This window comes from Marmota flaviventris, chromosome 12 (assembly GCF_047511675.1).
Source record: "Marmota flaviventris isolate mMarFla1 chromosome 12, mMarFla1.hap1, whole genome shotgun sequence".
Taxonomy (NCBI): domain Eukaryota; kingdom Metazoa; phylum Chordata; class Mammalia; order Rodentia; family Sciuridae; genus Marmota; species Marmota flaviventris.
The window spans coordinates 41,392,176-41,414,364 of NC_092509.1; the positions used below are offsets into that span (position 1 = coordinate 41,392,176).

Below are 22,189 nucleotides of genomic sequence, written 5' to 3' on the forward strand. Positions count from 1 at the left end.
ATTAAACTTCTCTCCTTCTCACCTACTTCTGCATGTTTTCATAGAAGAAAACATGCAGTTTTCCAGTTATACCTGGAAAAATATCATTGTAATTTACCAGAATTTTAAAGCAGACCCTTTACTTAATATATATATATATTTATTATTTTTAATATATATATATATATATATATATATATATATATATATATATATATTTTATAGTTGTAGATGGACACAGTATCTTTATTTTTTTTTATATGGTGTTGAGGATCAAACCCAGTATCTCACACAGGCAAGGCAACTGCTCTACCATTGAGCCACAACCCCAGCTCCTTTACTTTTAATGATTTTTTTCTTAAGATTATGTAGTATTTTCAGTAAGCCAACATCTGTACTAAAAATATAATTTGTGATTGAAGATTATTCAGTTGCTGTGCCTTACTTTATATAAAAGAATTCAGGAGATACTTTCTGTGGGAGGGCTCAATCTCTACAAATGGATGGATATCAGAAATTACTATCATTACCCTTGAGAGGGAAGAGGTGGCATATCTCCTTACTCAGGAATTGACTAGCAATTGGGCATTGAGATGGGTAGGCACATCCATGCTGATCTGTGCAGAGCATCTGGTCTTCTTTGGATTCCTGTTTCCTCTTTCAGACAGCAACAGGTTAAGCTAGATGTTCTTTGCCTTCTTTATTCCAGATTCAGGATACTTCATCTAGGGCTTGGGTGCATAGCTCAGAGGTAGAGGATGTACCTATTATGTACAAGGCCCAGACTTGACCCCCTGTACTGGGGGGGAGGCTCTGTATCTAAAATTTTTCATTGTATTCTGAGTTCTTGAAGTAGATTAGGAAAATTTGTTCAAGCAAGTAGCCTGAATATTCTGTCCATCAATGACCGAATACATTTTTTTCTCAGCAGCATCTAGATCCTTCTTCAAAATAGACCATATGTTATGCCACAAAGCAAGTCTTAGCAAATACAACAAAAATAGAGACACTACCTTGCATTCTATCTGACCATAATGGAATGAAATTAGAAATCAGTGATAAAATAAAAAATATAGAAGCTACTTTAGTACCTGGAGTCTACATAATATGCTATTGAATGATGCATGGATAACAGAAGACATCAGGGAAGAGATAAAAAATTCTTAGAGGTAAATGAGAACTCCAATATAACATATCAAAATCTCTGGGACACTATGAAGGCAGTGCCAAGAGTAAAGTTCATTGCATTAAGCTCATACATTAAAAGAAGAATAAGTTAACAAATAAATGAGCTAACATTACGTCTCAAAGCCCTAGAAAAAGAAGAACAAATCAACACCAAAATAGTAGAAGATGGGAAATAATTAAAGTCAGGGCTACAACCATCGAAATTGGAACAAAGGAAACAATTTTAAAAACTGACAAACAAAAAGCTGGTTCTTTGAAAAAGAACACCAACGAATTTCTAGAGGCATGTGATGTACCCAAACTGAACCAGGAGTACATACACAATTTAAACAGATCAATTTCCATCAAAGAAATAGAAGAAGCCATCAAAACCTACCAACCCAGAAAAGCCCAGGACCACATGGATTCTCAGCTGAGTTCTACAAGACCTACAAAGAAGAATTAATACCAATACTCCTCCTCAAATTATTCCATGAAATAAAAATGGAGAGACCCCTTCCAAACTCATGCTATGAGTCTGGTGTCATCCTGATACCAAAACCAGACAGAGACACCTCAAAGAAAGAAAGTTTCAGACCAATATCCCTGATGAACATGGATGCAAAAATTATCGACAAAATTTTGGCAAATTGCATACAAAAACATATTTAAATATAGTGCACCATGATCAAGTGGGGTTTACCCCCAGGGATGCAAAGTTAGTTCAACATATGAAAATCATCACATTAATAGACTTAAAGAAAATAATCATATGATTATATAAATTAATGCAGAGAAAGCATTTGAGAAAAAACAGCACCCTAGAAAAAGTAGGGTCTTTTGCTGTTCTTTCTCTTCTCTCACATTTTTCTGCTCTATGAATAGACCTAGAAGCTTTAGAGAGTGTTGTCTCCTTTTTATGTTTATTTGACTTGAATCTCCACGAGAGATTTTGACCACCCTTTTAGCACACTCGATCTCTTTATACGGATAGCCTGATGCAGATCCATCTTTTTGGTGTTATTTTTCTTAAGTGGTCTGGCAACCTTAACAAGCTGCTGGCCAATTGTATGTTGTAAGTTAAAGCTAAAATGTGTCTGGTTTTGTTAGTGTATTAACCTGAAGAGTTTACTGTGTGTCTGGAAACTTGTCTGCATACTTCAATGTAATTCTCAAACATGTACTTCCATTTTTGTACATAAATTTTTGTTTGTGTACATATGTCATTTGTGAGTTTCTCAGATTAACAGTGTAATCTGTAAGTTATTGAGCATGTGTCATATCACATGTAGGGAGCCAATAAGTCAGAATTTTTTGGCCAGAATGAGTTTTAACAACTATGGATGATATCTTTAAAGTTTTAAAGGAAAAATAATAAAATTCGATGTATATAAGCTGAGAGGTTTTATTTTTTTACATTTTAATTTGCTTAGGTAATTAGTTTACTTGGATAAATTAATTTCAGTTTTTGTTACTAATTCTTATTTAAAATGTAAGTTCAGTTAAAACAGACATTTAAAAATAAGATATTTATTACTTAAAATTTGAGCATTTGACAAAGGTTTACCTTCAGAATTTCTGAAGTTTGACCATTTCGTGTTTAAAATTTTTGGAAAGTTAAAGCCAGTATTGTCTCTTGTTGCACACTCTACTGAAGTTCAGCAGAGTAAGTATCTATCATTTACAATTTTGTCATTTTAACAAAAATGTGTGGGTGTCTGGGCTTCCTGTTTGTCTCATCATGGTTTCGTTGGCACAAGTTTTATAAACACTATTATTTCCTTTCTTTCTTCCCTGACTATCATTAGTAGTTATTAAGAATAGGAGGGCAACCTGTTATCAAAAAGGAAAGTAGGATGCACTTATGTACTAATGTTTATTCTCATTGATGTGCTGGATATTGTTTAAGGGATTGCAGATAATGGAGAAAAAAACTGACCGCAGATCAACAACATTAGGCATTTCACATAGTATATTAGCAACTAGGGATGTCAAATAATGCTTTTTTGGGGGGGTTCATTATAGATTCCCCTTATCCACAGGAGTACACTTCAAGACTCCCAGTGAATGCCTAAAATTTTATATAGTAGTGAACCTTTAAATTAAATGTTTTTTTTTTTTTCTATCTTAACTAAGCACTTAGCAGACTATAACTTTTGGAGTTTCAAGTGCAAGAACAAAACAACCTCAGCATACAATTTTCTTTCTTAGTATGTTGAGAACTTATACTTTTTTTAATATATAAGATGATCACTTCAAAGCTTTTCTTTGCATATTGCTACTTTGGCATTTTGGGGACAAATTAAGTAAAATAAGAATTACCTGAATATAAGCACTGTGATACTGCTGCTGTTGATTTGATAATTATGATGACTACTGAGTAATGGGCATGGATACTCTACACAAATGTTTGATCCACTTCTGGTTAGAAAGAGCAAGAGAGTTGAGAGGGCACCGTTTCATCACGTTTCTAAGAATGTTGTGCAGTTCAAAACTTATTAATTTTTCCTGTATTTTTCCATTTCACAATTTTCAACCATGGTTGACTGGTAGCTAAGACCTCAGAAAGCCAAGCTACAGATGAGGGGGTACTAGTATGCTTCAAAATAGCCATGTATCTATCATAAGTGATGATGAATACAGGTCAAGCATCCCTAATCTGAAAATTCAAAATCTGAAATACTCCAAAACCTAAAACTTTTTTGAGCATCAACCCAATGTAACAGTTGATAAATTCCACACCATGAAATTTGTTTTTGTGCACGCTTAAATATTCTACAAAATTACCTTCATGCTACTTGTAAATGGTATATATTAATGAATTTTGTTTTTAGATATGTGTCTGATACCCAAGATATATCTCCTTCTGTATATGCAAATATTTCCAAATCTGAAAAACAATCTGAAATCTGAAACAGTTCTTGTCCCAAAGCATTGTGAATATAATCTAAACCTATGCTGTGTTTGGAAGAAAATTCTTTGTTTCTATGTTTTAAAAAATGTCTTGTGTGGGGGGAGCTGGGATTATAGCTCAGTGGTAGAGTGCTTGCCTCGCACATGTGAAGCACTGGGTTTGTTCCTCAGCACCATGTAAAAAAAAAATGAATATAAAAAATAAAGTAAAGGTATTTTGTTCATCTTAAAAAAATGTCTTGTGGGGCTGGGGATGTGGCTCAAGCAGTAACGTGCTCGCCTGGCATGCGTGAGTTGCTGGGAGGCCAAGGCAGGAGGACCACAAATTCAAGGCGAGCCTAAGCAATCTAGTGAGACCCTGTCACAAAATAAAAATTTAAAGGAGTGGGGACATAGTGATAAAGCCATGTGGTTTCAGTGCCCAGTAACCCCCCGCCCCGCCAAAAATCATGTCATTGGCTACAGAACTTTTTGCCTTCTCCTCTCTCTACTCCCCCATCTTTCTCTCATTGTTTTTGAGGATGACTTGAAAGTCAGAAACAATTTTATTTACAGAACACTTTATAGTTGTCTTCTTATATGCTTTATCCCTAGTGTTGCTTATTGTTGTACTCTGGAGTACCTATCAGGAGGCACAAAAGATAAACTCTGGCCAGGAAGAGAGGAAAGAGTCTGCTACATTGAATCAACAGTGTTATTACTGATGATTTTTAGCAAGCCTTATGCAATTTTTTAGGAAAAAAAAACTATCCAAAGCCATGATTACTAATTTTACTTCAGTCTCATAATTTCAGGTTACATATCCTGAAAATAGTTTCCTTTGTTCTTTGTGTATCATTTCCTGAAGAAATGATAAAGTGGAAAATTGAATTCTCTTTTACCACAATTGCAGCATTGAAAACATGTTTTAAATTTAAAATCTTAACATCACATGGGAATATTTGAAACCATATGATGCACAGAGGGTGCAAAAGTGAAATTTATATGCATTGAATGTTTTGTGTTTGAAAATATGGTGTGATTCCTCATGATTTTTAGAAAGCTGTCTGGAATTTTTGCACTGAAGCAAAGTGGAAATGTAGTTGGGTTTCCTACATAGTAAGAAAGAAATGTCCATTACTTCTTCAAAAATCATGAAATAGTTCTGATTTTGCAACATAGGCATGTAGGCTTGCCAAGAAATCTGACCATCAGCTAAATAGCTGTTTCTGGGAGATAAAGCCTTGAAGTCTCAGCTGAGCATGCCAGGAATAAGCTTCTATCTCAAGGCATTGGTCGGGTTCTATGTGATTTCTTTTTATTGAATTGTAATTGGCTTGGGGATAAGTGTGGAGGAGAAAGCACACTTACTTTCAGTATCCTGGACCAGATTTACTCCATAACCAGGATACTGCTACCAGGGAGCAACAAATTAATATGCATTTCCCAGCTTGCTGGCTTTTTGACACCTGATGATGTGGCAGTACATTTTAGATGATAAGGAAAATCCCTGATCACAGCAGGAACATCTGTTTTTTTCTGGCAAGAGGGAAAGTCTTCCCCTATCCAGCACAAAGCTGGATGCTTGGGGCAGCCTTTTAAATGGAAGATTAACATAATTTAAAAAATAAAAATAAACAAGAAGAGTAATTCCTTATAGTTATTTTTCTTATAAAATCTTTAAAGTACAGACTTTAGTGGAATAAATTATGTCTTGTCATTAGCAATTTTAATCATTAGTGTTTTTCACATTGATATTACAGATAGGGTTTTTTTTTTAAGTCTAAAGATTTCTGTTTTTGCTTTGATGTTTACTAGTGTACAGAAAGGAGACATTAATTTATTCAAGTTATGAAATTGATTTAAAATACATTCTCCAGTTTATTATAAGTATTGCTGTATCATGTTGCAAAATCTGAACAGGAATAACAAAATTTGGTGGCTTGGTCTTCTTTTCAGGTATTAAATAGAGGACTGATGTTGGTTTGATTTCACATTTTTGACATTTTTATAGTGTGATTCATAAATGAGTTTGCAGGTAGTCTTGCATAGATATAATTAACACTACCCATTTTTAAAATTTTCTCTGCAATAATTTCAAATTGAAAATAGTCTACTATATACATTTCAATGGCAAAGTAGTAGATATCTATGTATATATTGTGATAAATTGCATTAAAAAGCTAGGCGTGGTGGCACATGTCTGTAATCCCCTGGGCTTGGGAGGCTGAAGCAGGAGGATTTCTAGTTCAAAGCCATCCTCAGCAAAAGTGAGGTGCTGAGCAACTCAGGGAGACCTTGTCTCTAAATAAAATGCAAAATAGGGCTGGGGATGTGGCTCAGTGAATGAGTGCCCCTGAGTTCAGTCGCTGGTTATGTACCCCCTCACCCCTGCCCCCCAAGAAAGAAATTGCATTAAATGATGTTTGTTTATCCATTCCCATCATAAATACAGAATAATAGCTTTTCAGGTCTTCATTTTTTGTTGGCTCTTGACTCAAACTTTAGGCAAGACTGTGTGGGAGAACATGGCTAAAATGCTATTAGGACCTGAATGATGCTATCAACAATATAATATATATGTTGCTTAGTTGTTAAAATATAGATTCAAAAATTTTTACTTAATTTATAATGATTTAAGATTACTGTAATTTACTGAATTTTTAGTACACATGAATTAGTATATGGATTCATTAATGACTTCCCCATTATAAAAATTATAAAAACTTTTATTATGAGGAGTTAATGTCAGCTTTACTTTTCTTATCCACTAACTCTTCAAAGTTGATATATAAGTATAAAATTAAATAATTTTTCAAGTGTAGTGAAAAAAGACAGGTCCTGGCTGGGGTTGTGGCTCATGGTAGAGCACTTGCCTAGCATGTGTGAGGCCCTGGGTTCTTTTCTCTGTACCGCATATAAATAAGTAAAATAAAGGTCCAGCAACAACTAAAAACAAACAAACAAACAAATAAAAAACTTAAAAGATAGGTCTTTTAATCTTTAGCCATAATCTCTATACTGTGATTATTCTATGGTTCCCTGCTATATGAACTACATGGCATAATGGGCTTAAATGGAGAAATAATACTATTTTTCATATGCAATTAGAAATAATCACGTTTTCCAAAGACATTGTATACTATAGGTGTGGCATTAAATTGAAATACGCTTACATCAATGGTACACATTTTTTAGTATAAATCTCAAAATACAATCATTACATTTCAGTGGAAATAGTTTTCATTGATGTTTATATTGATACCTCTTTAAAGTACTCCCTTAATAATTTTTGAAACAATTTATGAGAGTGTTCTTTTAAAATTCCAATTTTCTGAAAACATGTAAAATAGGAAACCTTAAAAATATTAAAGAAGCTGTCTCGTTGGTGTAGGCCGCTGTGTTAAATGCTTGGGTTTAAAGGTGAATGGTGATCTCTGCCCAGCCTTCACTGTAATAGTAGAAATAGCAATTTTAAAAATTAGCTAAATTATAAGTTAGAACTATAATTAAAGTAAAATTAGAATATAGAGGTAACAAAAAGCATGACATGATTAGTTCTATTGAGAATCAGGGAATGCTCTTTAGTGAAAGTAGCCTTTGAACTGGGGTTTGAAGAATGTGAACTATTTGGGTAGAAGAAATGCTGTTGAATGTCTGGGCTCATAAACAGGGTGAGTGCAGATGAAGAGGAGAGTGCCACAGTCTGGCTAGGCACAATTCAGGAGCCGCTTGTCAAAAGAAACGAACTTTATTTTTAGAGCACACACACCACACCACACAGCTCCTCAGGAAAAACCCTCAGAGCCCAACTGCCACCACTGGCTTCCCACAAGCCTCTCAACCTCTCCCCCTCCTCCTGCTCTTGAGGCTGATTGGCTGGGTCGCATGGGCGGAGCCAAAAAAAAGTCCCCCAATGAGCAGCTCCGTGGTCTGAAAGGGTGGGGAAACAGCCTAATGAGCATCACCACAGAGGAGCCAATCAGTTGGCAGCTGGAAGTTTGCTGGGGCCGCTTAGGCTGTGGCTCTCAACAGAGAGTGTGGCAGTGTAAGCACAGTCACCTGAAGTTCCTCTGTCTGCATTCATGCCACAAAGGCTATGTGTTCCAACATACATTTGAGAAAAATTCTCAGCCAGGAAGCAGCCTCGAACATTATTTTTTAGGGCTAGAGACCACGTCCTGTTGGAAGGTCACTGTTGTCCTTTCCCATGAATGACACATTGATCCTGAAGTACAGTTGTGTTCAAGAAGTCAAATCTAAAAAAAGAATATTGAATCCACAAGATTTATGGACTATGGTGATTATAAAGGAAGGAGTTGAGTTTGATTCCGAATATGTTTGGGAAGGGTGCATGAGTTGACCTAGGAGGTGAGTTTCATTTTGGATCTGTTGTGTTTGATGTTTCTTTGAGGCTTCCAGTTGTAAATTTATACTGAGAATTTAGGAAAATATTTAGTATATGTGACCAGTGCCGTGTTATCAGGATAGATGGTTTTGAAATTATGCATTTTTTGAGCTTGTCAAGGGAGACAGTAGTGATCAGTCCATAGAAAGAGATCTTGAGGACTCTTTTTAGGAATAAGAACAGTGATAGGGACTCAGAAGGAGCAAAGGAGTACCAGCTGCAGACAGGATTCCAAAGGGGGAAAAATTGAGATGGTAGTAGAACCAGATCTATTATTTTAAAGGTATATATTCTTCCTTTTCAAGTGATATTTTATCACTCTGCAAACATCCAATTCCCTATCAACTTTTCACCTAACATTTAACAATTATTAATTGAATTAATTATTCCATTAGGAATTTTAAAAAGTTGATTTTTCTAATTCTATTATTTATTCTACTCCATTACTAGGCACATTTCTGAAAAGACAAACTTTCCCTTGTCACCTGGCACTGTTGGTTTCTCTGAAACCTTTCCTACTGAAAAGAGAGGATAGATTTTTCAGACCTTCTGTTAACGCTTTAATTTCGAAGCAAGGAGTTGGTGTTAAATCCTCTTAAATAAATGGGAAATGAATAAAAGAAGGTTCTAGTGAATGGAAACTCTAATATCCCTTGAATAAAAATTATATTTCACCCTATTTCCAATTGTTCTTTGTAGACATTTAAGTTTCTATCACTGATTATCTATCCTTTGTGGCTTGTTTGAAGTTCTTGTCAGTGTATTTATGGAATATGCTGCAAAATAATTTTTCCTTTGCTTCATTCTGAAGCGCACATTTTCAGGAAAGGTTCTTAGTATTTTGACATGTGGTGAGTCTCAGTTTCTTTGTTTGCTCCATTTCTTTCCTTAGACTTGGGCATGTTTTCTCCTTATCATTTCCATGCCTGTAAGCAAGGTCAGCTCTAATCCCTGAGCCTGGACCAGCATACTTAAGCTTATCAGCATTTTCTTGTGATTGTATTTATGTCCCATTACAGTCCCATTACAAGCTGCACTGACCAGAAACCGGATTGACTTTTCCAAGTAAATTTTTTTATAGATTTTTTTCCTAATAAAAACTACTTGCTGCAAATGTTGGACTATCAAAATCTAAAAATGATTTTAGCTTTTTCAGTTTAATTCTTTAAAAAATCCAAAAGTTTCACATCAAAGTTTATATTGGTAAATGTATATTTTTTGTTTCTTTATTTTCATATGTCACAGTGTTGACAGAGGTCCAAGACTATTCATTTATACCTGTTTTATTCTCTGGTAGAACTCATAAAGAGAAAAGAGTAACCTGGTCTACAGCTAAGAGCTATACAATGTAATCCTGTTATTGCACTTAAAAAATTTGATAGTATGTGATGCTTATATAGTTTAAGGAATGAAGAATAAGAATCAATTGCATACATAATATTTATAGCCAGACTGCTCTTAGCAAAATTAAGAAGAATATTATATTTCTGTTACTTTGACTAGGTGGGTTAAACAAAAGGTAACATTTTAAATTTGTTCTTATAGAAGATAATTTGGATTTAGTTATTGAACTCAAAATTCAGTTTCTCTACTTCTTCTTAATTTGTCATTTCTTTTCTGAACATTAAAATTAAGTTTTAAAGCTCAAAAGTCAAAACAAGTTCTTATAATTTACTCTTTGAAAGAGTCATCCAGTAGCACTTGATTATTCTGAGGAATATTAAAAACTTAGTTAATAAATATTTATTTTTGTTAAGATATAGCTTATCATAACCATGTCAGAATGAGTGATTATGTGTCTGTTGAAGTGTCAGGTTTGTGATAGCCTTGACCTTATCTTAATATTTTAGTTAATCCTGACAGTTTCTGAAATAGGTAACACAATAGCCCTAAGAATCTAAAATCTCTTACTTGTAGTTACAAAACTACAAGGATCCCAAAAGTAGCAAATCTATTAGCCTTCCTTATTTTCAACATTTGGGGTAAATTGTAGAAGATACCCCACGATATAATTATAATGTTAGAAAGAAGAGTAAAAAGGGAACATGGCATGATTAACAAATAATCAATGTCTTGCTTACAGATTTTTTTTTTTTTTTAACTTTTTAAATGTACTTGCTCAGCCTTGGGGAAATTGAGTAGGGTTGGAGTATGAAGTATACAAGTGTTTTGTGTGTTCTGTGTGTGTGTGTGTGTGTGTGTGTGTGTGTGTGTGAGAGAGAGAGAGAGAGAGAGAGAGAGAGAGAGAGAGATTAGACTTCCCTGACCTCGGCACATTACAGCATTTTTGAGGTCTAATGTGGGTGTAATGTTCTCAGTCAGCTACTTTGTATAGACTTGGAAAAATATTTTAAATATATGGAATCATTCTCCTACTACTTCTGGCCTTGTGTTTCACAAGATGCCTTTTTGTTTTTCATTTTGAATAGAAAGATGAAAACTACAGAAGCCTCCCACGGGATACTAGTAACTGGTCTAACCAATTCCAGAGAGACAATGCTCGCTCATCTCTCAGTGCCAGTCACCCAATGGTGGACAAGTGGTTGGAGAAGCAAGAACAGGTAACATAAAAGCCTCCTTGTACATGTATCCTTGGTGCAACATCCTATCTCATATATACTTAAAATATACTTAAAACAAAGTTTCAAGTAGTAGGTTCTATGTCTGAATCCATCTAAAACTAAATGCAGAATATTTTTGTGCTACTCAAAGATTCCTTCTGAGTAGCTGTGAATATTTGCAGGAGATTTTCTGAAGTACTGCAGCTGGTAATGTTGCAGCAGCCCAGATATTTGGCAGTGAATAATGCAGTTTGTGAGGACAATTTCAAGGTTCTTTTCTTTTTCATTAGACAGTAAGTCAAGGAATCTGAAAGGCAAATTAAAACTTTTCATTATTCCTGACTTCACTTTATGAGAGGAGTATATACCATGGTGTTGTTTTAGAATCTAGTTTATTTTTGTCAGGTTTAGGCACTTATACCTTTGGCTTAGTCAGCCTTTTTTGCTGCTGTGTCTAAAAGGACCCAACCGGAACAACTGTAGAAGAGGAAAAGTCTCTTTGAGGGCTCATGGTTTCAGAGGTCTTAATCCATAGATAGCAGACTCCATTCTTCATGGTTCAAGCTGAAGCTGAACATCATGGCAGAAGAGTGTGGCAAAGGGTATCAGCTCACATGATGGTTAGGAATCAGAGTGTCCACTTGCCAGATATAAATATATACCCCAAAGGCATGGCCCTAGTGCCCCAAGTCCTCCAGCCACACCCCGCCTGCCTTTACTTCCCACTCAGTTAATCTCATCGGGGGATTAATTCACTGATTGGGTTAACAGTCTTACAACCCAGTCACTTCTCTGAACTTTCTTGCATTGTCTCACATGTGAGCTTTTGGGGAACACCTCATATCCAAGCCAAAACACCCTTCATAAATGTTAATGACTTATTTTAATTGCTAAAATTTTTAAAGTTTGGCTAGTTTACCTTGTGAAACAGCTACCTAACAATTCATGAAGTCTGAATTGTTTACCATTTGCTAAAAATAACTCCTTCCAAGGGCTGCAAATTCTGCTTGGTGGTAAAGTGCATAATTACCACGTGCAAGGTTCTGGGTTTCATCCCCAGCTCCAAAGGTGAGGGCAGAAATAGCTGGACCAAGACAGTGTTATATCACTACTTGAGAAGTGCTGCTTCACTGGTAAGCTGATTCCTCCAGTGTTGATTTAATGTTTTGGATTCTTATTTAGTCATGATATTTTCCTTCCTTTCCCTTCCTCTTGCCCTTTTCTTTTGTCTTCCCGCCCCCTCCTTTCCTCTCTCCTTCATAGTGGGGAATCCCAGTGTTTTCCTTGTCATTGTAATAGTTTTTTTTTTTTTTTTTTTAATATCTGCCAGCCATTATTGAGGCATAATTGGCAAAACTGTATATATTTAACGTGTACGATGTGATGTTTTGATATATGCATACAATGTGAAGTCATTACCACAATCAAGATGATTAATAAATCTGTTACCTCACATGGATAGCGTTGTGTATATGTGAAATGAGAACATTTGAGATGTATTCTTTGAAAGAGTTTCAACTCTGTAATACCTTATTATTTACTGTACTCACCATGCTTTATATCAGGTCTACAGAATTTATTGGTCTTATAACTAAAAGTTCGTGCCCTTTGACCAGTACTTCACATTTTCCTCCATGCCAGCTCCTGGTAACTGCCATTTTACTCTGATAATATGAGTTCTATTTCACTTTTAAATATCAGTTAGACTATGTGGTATTTGCTTTCTGTGTGTAGCTTACTTCACTGAGTATAATGTTCTCTATGTTCACCCTTGTCACAAATTACAGGATTTCTTCTTTATTGAGGTTGAATAATATTCCTGTGTGTGCATCTGATTTTCTTTATCCATTTATCTGCTGATGAATCCTTAAATTGTTTCTATATCCTGGCTATTATGAATAATTCTTTTATGAAATTTAAGGACAAATATGCTTTTAATGTGGTAATTTTATTTCTTTTAGTTATATCCATAAAGAGGAATTGCTGGATTAGATGGTGGTTCCGTTTTTACCTTTGAGGCATCCATGCTGTTTGCCCCAGTGTCTGTAGTAATTTACATTCCTACCAGCAGAGTGCAAGGGTTGGCTTTTCTTCATGTCCTCATTAACACTTTGTATCTTTTGACTGTTTGAAAACAGTAGTCCTAACCAGGTATGAGGTGACAACTCATGGTTTCGATTTATAATTCCATGGTATTCAGTGATGTTGAACATGTTATAATAGTTTTAACACTAAATATAAACATTTTTGGTTACTTGATTAATTAGTTTTATACCCATATGAACTTTTTAAAGAAAATAACTATGTGAGCACTCAGTGGGAAAATGTTTTATTGTTTAAATATTTCAATAATTTTACATAATTAATAAGTCTGTTGCCTAAATATCAGAATAGCAGTTTTCAATTTAGATTAATGACATTAGTTGAAAGAAATCCCAAGCATTTTACATATTTTATCTCAGTTTGTGTTTCATGTAGTACAAACCATCTAAAATAATTTGGTGGAATATTCAAATATGAACCAGCAAAAAAGGACAGTTTTCCTCTTACACCACTTTTTGGTATTGCAAAGGTTCTCATTTTTATTATATAGTAAGTATTAGCATATAAATATTGAAATGGAAATAATTTTAAACAATTAAAAAAAAACATGGAGATTCTACTTAGGAAACACTGTTTTCTCAAAATTTCAGATTTTTAAATGAATTGTTACTACATTATTACTTTAAAATAAATGTTTTTAAGATTTGTATAGTTGAATTTGCTAGTTCCTGATACTTGTTATTTGTACAACAGTAAGTCTGGAGGGAGGGAAAGCCCTCCTAAGACTATATTTAAAACTCAGCAACCTCAGGGAAGGTCTGAATTTTCCTTCCAGGGTGCCCCTCCCCAGTCCACCTTGACTGTCTGCTTCAGCTTGTCTTTTATTATGAGAGCCCTAACCATCGCATCTTTCAAATAGGATGGGGAACAAGGCCTTTGTCCTCTTTGTGGCTCTTTTTGAATGCAAGAAAGCCTTTCCCACAGCCTCCCAACAGATGCCCCTTAGTGTTTTGTTAGCCAAAATTGCATTATTTCTCTGCCCACTTCTAAATCAAAGGGAGTAAAATACCAGTGTTGGTTTAGACTAGTGGAGCTTAACCCCCTTGAGTTAAGGGCAGGGGCTTTGTCACCACTGAATATTATCAGGGTTCTGTTAAATCATGAAGGGAGGGCAGTATAGGCACATGAATGACAACCTGCATTAGCTAAATATGCTCAATATGACATTTTTATTGAAATATTTGGATACAAAGATTGGCAGCCCAAGGTTTTCTAAAAATGATACTACATTTAATTATATTATAAGGATATAACTTCTATCTACTGTTACAATTGTAGATTTGTTTGTGAGGAAGTGGTACAGTTTCTTTTTATAATTTTAGTATAAAATATTTTTTGGAGCATAAAAGATTGTTTTGAGAAACCTCCCCCCTAAGACTTAGTCTTGATTTGTTTCTGTTGACATTATTTGATATATTTGTTTCACAATAGGCAGGTTTTGGAAAAACAGGTACTCCTCATTCTATGTAGATGACATCAGCTAGTTGATTCATAGGCCTAAACCATCTTCCTTGACTTAAGTTTAGAAAAAGGTGATGCATTCATTAAATACAGTATGAATGAGACTGTATACCTAGAAAAGTAGAAGCAGTTGGCGATTCCTCTTCAAGAGAATTAGAGTGAAATTTATTTACGGGACAAGAAACACCACACACACACACACACAAACAAAGCTCAGAGTAAATTTCTTTGCCAGAAGTAAGCACTATTATTTGGACAGAAGAAGAGTTATTGGTTCCACTTTATATACTCTCAGTGCAATCTGTTTATTTTGTTAACTATTCCCTATGAGTCATCTGACTTTAATGGCCCCATGTCTATTCTGAGGCTTTTTTCCCTCCATAGTTCTTGCCATTCCAAATAAAAAAGTTTGCATCCCATAGATAAAATAATGTTTTGTATTCTTAAAAATTAAAAAAAAAAAAAGAATAATGATCAACCCTCAGACTTGATAATTTGGGATTGCCAGAGTAGAACTGATGGCTGTCCTCCTTTCCTTATGCCTCTACACTGGAGAGGTCAAGAGAGTTCTAGATTTTGTATGCCTCAGTGCATTTGTTTTTGCTCTATTTCCTACTAGAGTGCTTGCCTCTCATTATCTCTGTTGTTGAAGGCAATTGTTATCACATCAGCTTTGCCAATGGGAATAAACAGCAGAGAGAAAAGGACAATGGGTACTTTGGAATGCTGACCTAGAGGCACCTCCAGAAACCCAGAGTGTCTTGTTTTGGGCATGGACCTGATCCTACATAAGGGGATATTGAAGCTTCTTTCCTTCTGTCAGGATATTGGTGGTTTCACTTCTATAACAAAAAGGAGATGGTGTGTCTTAGTACAGCTCTGTATTGGGAAGCACTTGGGGTCAAAATGGCATGGTTTCCAGAGATAGTTCTCCTGCTTTTCAGAGATAAACTCACCTTGCCCAGAATCACCTGTAGCTCAGTCCTACATCAGATTCATCTCTAGAGGTAGAGAGCTGTTTATCTTTCAAAGGACATCCTTTTGGTTTATCAATCTGTGACTTCCTTTCTCTGAAAGATCTCAGAGGAAACACTGAGGATCTGAAAAACTAAATGGATTGTTGAAAAAATTTTCCATGCTTCTGAAATTTTGATTCTGAGACTCAGAGGAAACAAAGAAAAAAAGCTATAGAACTCTTAGTTTTGATGTTGTAGTATGTTTTAAGAAGTTTGAATTCTTTTAACCATTACCATCTCCCTGACTCTGCATGGACTGTTATTTAATATTGTCAGATAATGGATCATAAGCTGACTTTGTTTTGTATCCTCACACTTTATTGAAACTAATAAATTCTACAAAAGAGGAGGCAGGAACTTTATAATACATGATTGGAAGTATTTAGGACCTGAAAATGAGTGATCTTAAGGAAAATATAGGCTAATTGGGAGCCTGCCATTTTACTACTTTCTCTTGGTGAACAGTCCTGAACCCAATTAGCAGAAATAGCAAGCAAGTGTAAGAGACCTTCTAACTGCCACTTAAGCTTAGTGAGAAGGGAATGACTGCCCTGACCTTTAGTGAAAACTATGTTCTAGGGTTCTTTCCATCAAGAAAAACTTCATCTAACTGGCAGATTATTCAGAAGGTGGGAAAATATCTTGAATATTTGATGAGGACACTGTTCCACTGGAACCTTAGATGTTCAATACCTCACATTTGTCCCCTTGCCAGCCAAATAGAAATTCCACCATCCAGGGTTGTATCTTAAAGTCTCAAAGCCAGGAGTTGTGAGAGCAAGGACAAGAGGGTGCAGGGATTGCAACCCAGGACCTGTGCATGCTAAGCATGCTCTACCACTGAGCTACAGCTCCAGTCCCCACAATGCCTTTTTTTTCCTTGTTATTTTATATACCTTTGTTACTTGTTCAAGTCATGACACATTGACTTTATATTTTTTCATGCAAAGTATTTACATGTCTGACCTTTGATCATATAGTCCTTCTGAAATGATAATGACTGAGATGGGAATAGTGTCTGTTTTTATATTAGCCTGAACAGGTAGAGTCCTGGATATTACAAAAAGAATACAACAAAATCTTAAATATAAGATATTTGTATATGGAGAAAAATGCTAGAGAATATTTATCTTTTTATTGTCAAAAATAACCTACTTACAGATGTTTATTCTGATACTTCTTAAACCTTCAAAAATATTTTGATGTTGTCATTAATATTGACATGATACATAATGGTTATATTCATATATCATGTTACTCTAAATTTGTTTTATTTTTTACTTTTTATTATATTTTTATTTACACCAAATGTTTAAATACTTAGGGCAAAAGTAAATTTAAAACTTAGTGAAAAAACATTTCTTAGTGTATTCAGGTTTTATGGAAGCATTTAAAATATTTATTTCCTTCCATGCCAGTCAAGAAGTAATTGTGGCCCTTGGTTTTACCTATTTTCACTCTGTCTTATGAGCTTGTGAGTGTTGGGGACAGACAGACTGTGGCTCCTGTTTTTGTGTGATTCATCACACTTGAATTTTTTCCTTATATAGGAACATCCTGTTTCTTTCCCAAGTACTTACTAGAATTTCTGGAAAAGAGGGTGGGGTAGGAAATCTCCCTTTCCTCAGATCTAGAACTATGCAGATGATATAAAGAAGTTGATTTCTGGATTATGAAGTGATCATACTTTATTAATTATAGAGCCAGAAGATGACTTATTTAGAAATCTAATTACAATAGCTGCAGACTGGCCAGTAAAATAACTCAATGGTCACAGCATTAAACAGAGAACAATCAAAATTCAGATGTAGAAACAGAACTTCATAGTGTCTGCTGTCATGTGTGGGAAACAAGGTCAGGTTCTGGTTATGCCAAAGGGTAATCGAAACGTGTTTTATTGTAGTTCATTTTATGATTATTCTTTAATCCATGGGCACTGAGTAACCAATGACTGTTCTGATTATTTGGTTTATTATAACCTAAGCCCTCTCATACTAAATTTATACAGTTGTATTTTAAAAGGAAGGAGATGTATTAATATTATTTGAAAACCTTTGCAAAATTTGTTTAGAAGGAAACATAATTGTGTTTTTCTCTAGAAGCACCAAATGTAGAAACTAATAATCTCAAGATTATATTAAAATTAAATTTAGTTCTAATGATTAAATGCCAGAGGTTTTTATAACAGAAAGTTGTTCTCACAATAACACCAAAAATAAAACCAAAACCAACCTTTTGGAAGAATTGTCTTCTTACCTGGATATATTAATGCAAAATTATTATTTTATTGTGCTTTCACGATAGGGTGACTACTGTTACAATACATGAAGAGACTAGAGGATGTAGCATATATTTTCCATGAGCCTTACATATATCCTACTTTCATTATCAAATATTGTGGACTCCACAGTATCAATGGGGAACAGGTCTGGAGTGTAGGGTCCCCTGTTGACCATCTTTTTAGAAATGATCCCCTGACTTCCTAGGGAAGCCTTGGAGGTCACAGGGAGGGGCACTTTCATTGACATTTTCTCCTGAGAAAGACAAGAAACATTCTGCCCTTACACATATTTAAAGACAAAAAGACACTGTGAGTCTGGGAAGCATGTGTCAGTATTAGAAACTTGCCCCTCCAATGACTGAGTTCTTGCTTTCTGGCCCTCATATCAATGGCTGTATGGCTGTATTCAAGGCAAATAAACTCCCCAGCCTTCATTTTCATTGTGTACAAAATGGGAAAAATAAATTTGGCAGATATGGATTTATTACAGGTTGAAATGCAGACCAAGTTTCTGGACTATTGTAGAGACTTCTGAGAGGCTGTTTTTCTTCCTTTCATTTTAGGTAAAAATCTGTTTAATGGTTTTACCTCAGCAACTCTGTTTTGTGTTGAGTAATTGTGTGTGTGTGTGTGTGTGTGTGTGTTGCATGTGCATGTTTTGCTGGGGATTGAACTCCTCACAGCCTCACACATGCTAGACAAGAGCTCTACCACTGAGTTCCATCCCCATCCCTGACTGATTTGATTGTCTTAAATGTTATTTTCTCCTTGCATATTGGAAGAACCATTTGGTATGCTGTGCTGGTTCATTTTCATCCCTGGCGTATTTCTAATGCCCTCATCATCCTTTCAGAATTGGATTCTTATCTCTGTGGCATCTTATCAGAATTAGAATAAAATTTAATCTTTTTAAATCATCTCTGGTTCATTTCTGAAGAACATAATCTGACACCAAAATGACATTAGTGTTAATCTCTCTGTCTGCATCCATTTTTAAATATTTCCTTTTGTTTTTGGCAACCATGTGTAGTTTTAATAGGATTAAATGTAAGGATACTATTCAAGAATTCTAAGTGTCTTATGAAGGCTTCCACTTGGCCACTGGTTATGCATATGGATTCCTTTGCCATATAAGTGAAGTTAGGGAGGCCCAGTGTCACTCATTTTCTTTTGGAACGGATTATGCAGTTGAAGGGCTACACCTCTATTTTTTCCTTTCCCCTGATTGCTGACCACATTTATTGCTTTGTTGGCCTATGGTCCTAGAAGCCTGTAAGCAGCAATGAAGTGAGGCAGATATTCTACTGAGTGAAAAAAAAAAATCTTGGGTGGTGCATGGATTAACCTTCATGGGGAATCTGTTAGTAGCTGATGATTTCCTTGCCTGTGAGTACTGCTGCTAGAATCAGACATTTAAGAGCCTGTTCTATGGATGAAGATGCATTTTCATTTTTAGCTCTGACCTTCAGGTGCCTTTTCATATTTTCACTGCAGGCAGTCTTAAAGATTTTTGTTGTGAGTTGTGTAATTAAATATGATTGTAGAAAGAATACTTGCTTTATATTATATTCCCACCCATCTGTATGTCATTTGCTTTTGAAATTTTGGGTTTTATTTCTATATTTCATGAACAGTAGAACTGCTGTTCTTTAAAAAATGCTGGTAAAGAACTTGCATTAACATTTTTAGCCTACAATATGTTGTTTTCACTACCTATTTCCTACAGCCTGCTTGTAGAAATTGAATCATTCATAAGCCATTTTTAATTTGCAGATTTTTGTGATCGAGGTATATATACTTTTCTTCAGTGCTACACAGACTTTTCCCACCTACCTTGAACATGGACATGAAGTGGTCCTAAGATGTTCCTGTTTTAAGGGATAAAACATTGGTTTCTGTCTTTATCTCCACTGGGGTCTATGTGAGTGTGCCCTGTGATATTTTTCATTGGTTCTGTGTATGAACAAGTCTTTCTGTTTTTCCTTCTGTTTTTCATGTTTTTCTCAGATGTTATGGCTGAGAATGTAGATCTCCTTTCCTTAATCATTCCAGGAGGAGGCTTCCTTCACCTCTCACATGCCAGTGTCCTCACTTGTGTGCTGTCTCCCGTCCTTCTGTCCTTCTCAGACTTTGGACTTTGTTCTTTATGTTAAATTCACAGACAGCTACCTAATCATGAATAGCTCTGCCTCTCTCTGCTGGATCTTTCCAATCAGCAAATATGTGTTCAACTAACTCCACCCCTTTCCCTCTCCTAGCCTTTGTCCTCCTGTTGCCTCATCGTGGCTTGCTGTCCTCGTGATTCTCAGATTTGGTTCCTTCTTATCTTTCATATAAAGGATCACATGAAAGAACCTTCCTTAATCCTCACATTTGAAAGAGGATGACATCCCTGCTGCCTTCCATTATTGTGTCTTTGCTCACTATCCTTTTCTTTATAACATTTATGAATTCCAGTGTGTCTTTGTTTCTATCCATTTGTTGCTCTAAAATGGCTTGGGCATTGTGTGTGTTGTTTGATGTTTGTAAATACTAAGCCCTCCTTTTCTTTTGTTCTCTTTTTTCCTCCCTCCCTCCCTCCCTCTCTTTCTTTCTTTAATGTTTGAATAAATTGAAAAGAAAAAGTTCCTATAATGTTCCCACTTTTTGTTTTTTTCCTTTTTTAATTATTATTATTATTTTTGTTGTTGTTTGTTTATTTGCGGTTCTGGAGACTAAACATAGGGCCTCATACATGCTAGGCAAGTTCTCTACCACTGACGTATACCCCTAGACCTCTTTTTATTTTGAGATACGATCTCTTTAAGTTACCCTGGCTGACCTTAAATGTGGGATTACAGGTATGTACTGCCTGGCTGACATCACTTTTTCTGATACTGTGTATTATTGGTTTATTCTTTATGGAGTTAACTAAATTGACTATTTCAAAATACTGTATGATAGTGTGACTTTCACTAATTATGAGCTAAAGAGTGCAGATTATAGGTAAATGAACAAAAACTTGTTAAATGTTAAGATGTGGACGTTATTAACATTTAATAACGTGGGCAGATCTATTAACGCAGGAGTATTATTGCATTGTTGGTACTTGATCACAAAATTGCTGTTTCTCTGTATCTATATATGATGAAAAAGAAGATTGAGAAATTATTACAGATTAAAGGACCAACAAATGAGGGGGTAAATGTAAGTTCTTTCAAGGGAAAGCAATTTTCCTACTTTGAAAAACTAGATGGCATAGGCAGGGGAAGTTGCTCAGTGGTAGAGCATTTGCAGCCTGCTTGTGCCCTAGGTTTGATTCCCAGAACTGCCATAAAAAAACAAAACTTGATGTGATAGAGAGCACAGCCTTTCATATCCATAAGGTTGATCATTTGTGAATTCTCTTTGAGAATGTCTTATAAAAGTGAGCATGGATTAAGTGTTAAAAGATGACCTAGCACGATCAGTCTTCTCCCTGCCTCATAATGAGGTCTGCTGTATCACAGTTGCTCACAATGGCTCTGGGAAACGGGTCTCTAAGGGCTTTCCAGAGCAGGTGATGGGAGTAGTGGGCAAGAGTTGCTCCTACTTAAGTGAGGTCTTTATGGGACACAAGGAGAATAAAAGGCCAAAACATTATTGTTTTAAAGCCGATTGTTGTCAGTTTCATAAGCTCTAAAACATTTAATTAAATATTTAAATGTTTAATTAACAGAAAATAAAGTTTCTATGTAACTAGTAAAAATATTTGAGCAAAACTGTTTGATTATGATAAATAATATAAAAACAATTGAATTGAATGTAATATAGTTAATAGTCTCCTGAAAATGCCATATCATTTTACTGTGAGTTTTTTTTTTTTTTTTTTTCAGAGTTTGGAGGCCTTTTCATATAATAGGATGAAAATGAACTATACTATCAGTTTAGGGCTCCAAAATGGCAAAAATTTCCTTTTAGATATGATTTTTTTCCCTCTTTTTATGGAAACAACAGATTACTGGCCCTTGTATGTTCAATTTATAAAATATAAATATAAATTCTAATATACCTTTAATGTTGTATATAGTGTATACGTGTTTTTAGTTTGTTTTTTCTTATCTAATTCCTTGAGTATAGCTTCTTTTTATGTATGCTTTTTTTTAACATATGATATTTTGATATGGAAATTATGTTGAGTTTTGTAAATTGCTTTCAGAGAGAAACTATTCATTATTTATTATGGTATTGCACAAAAAGTTTCTTAGTTAATGGAATTGATTCTGTTATGAAGATGATCTCATACAGGCTATAGAGAGTGTTTTATTTATTTATCTATATATTTATTTATTCATTTATTTTG

At 35.0% G+C, this 22,189-nt stretch overlaps 1 protein-coding gene across 20 annotated transcripts in view; it reads left to right on the top strand.

Moving 5' to 3' along the window:
• The window catches only part of Pard3 (par-3 family cell polarity regulator), a 660,013-nt gene that overhangs the window by 320,899 nt on the left and 316,925 nt on the right, over window positions 1–22,189 (top strand). For all 20 annotated transcript variants that reach the window (XM_027928488.3, XM_027928495.3, XM_071599891.1 and 17 more), the window contains exon 5: window positions 10,876–11,007. In XM_027928488.3, the coding sequence (XP_027784289.2) occupies window positions 10,876–11,007 (132 nt within the window). The remainder of the gene's footprint in view (window positions 1–10,875; window positions 11,008–22,189) is intronic.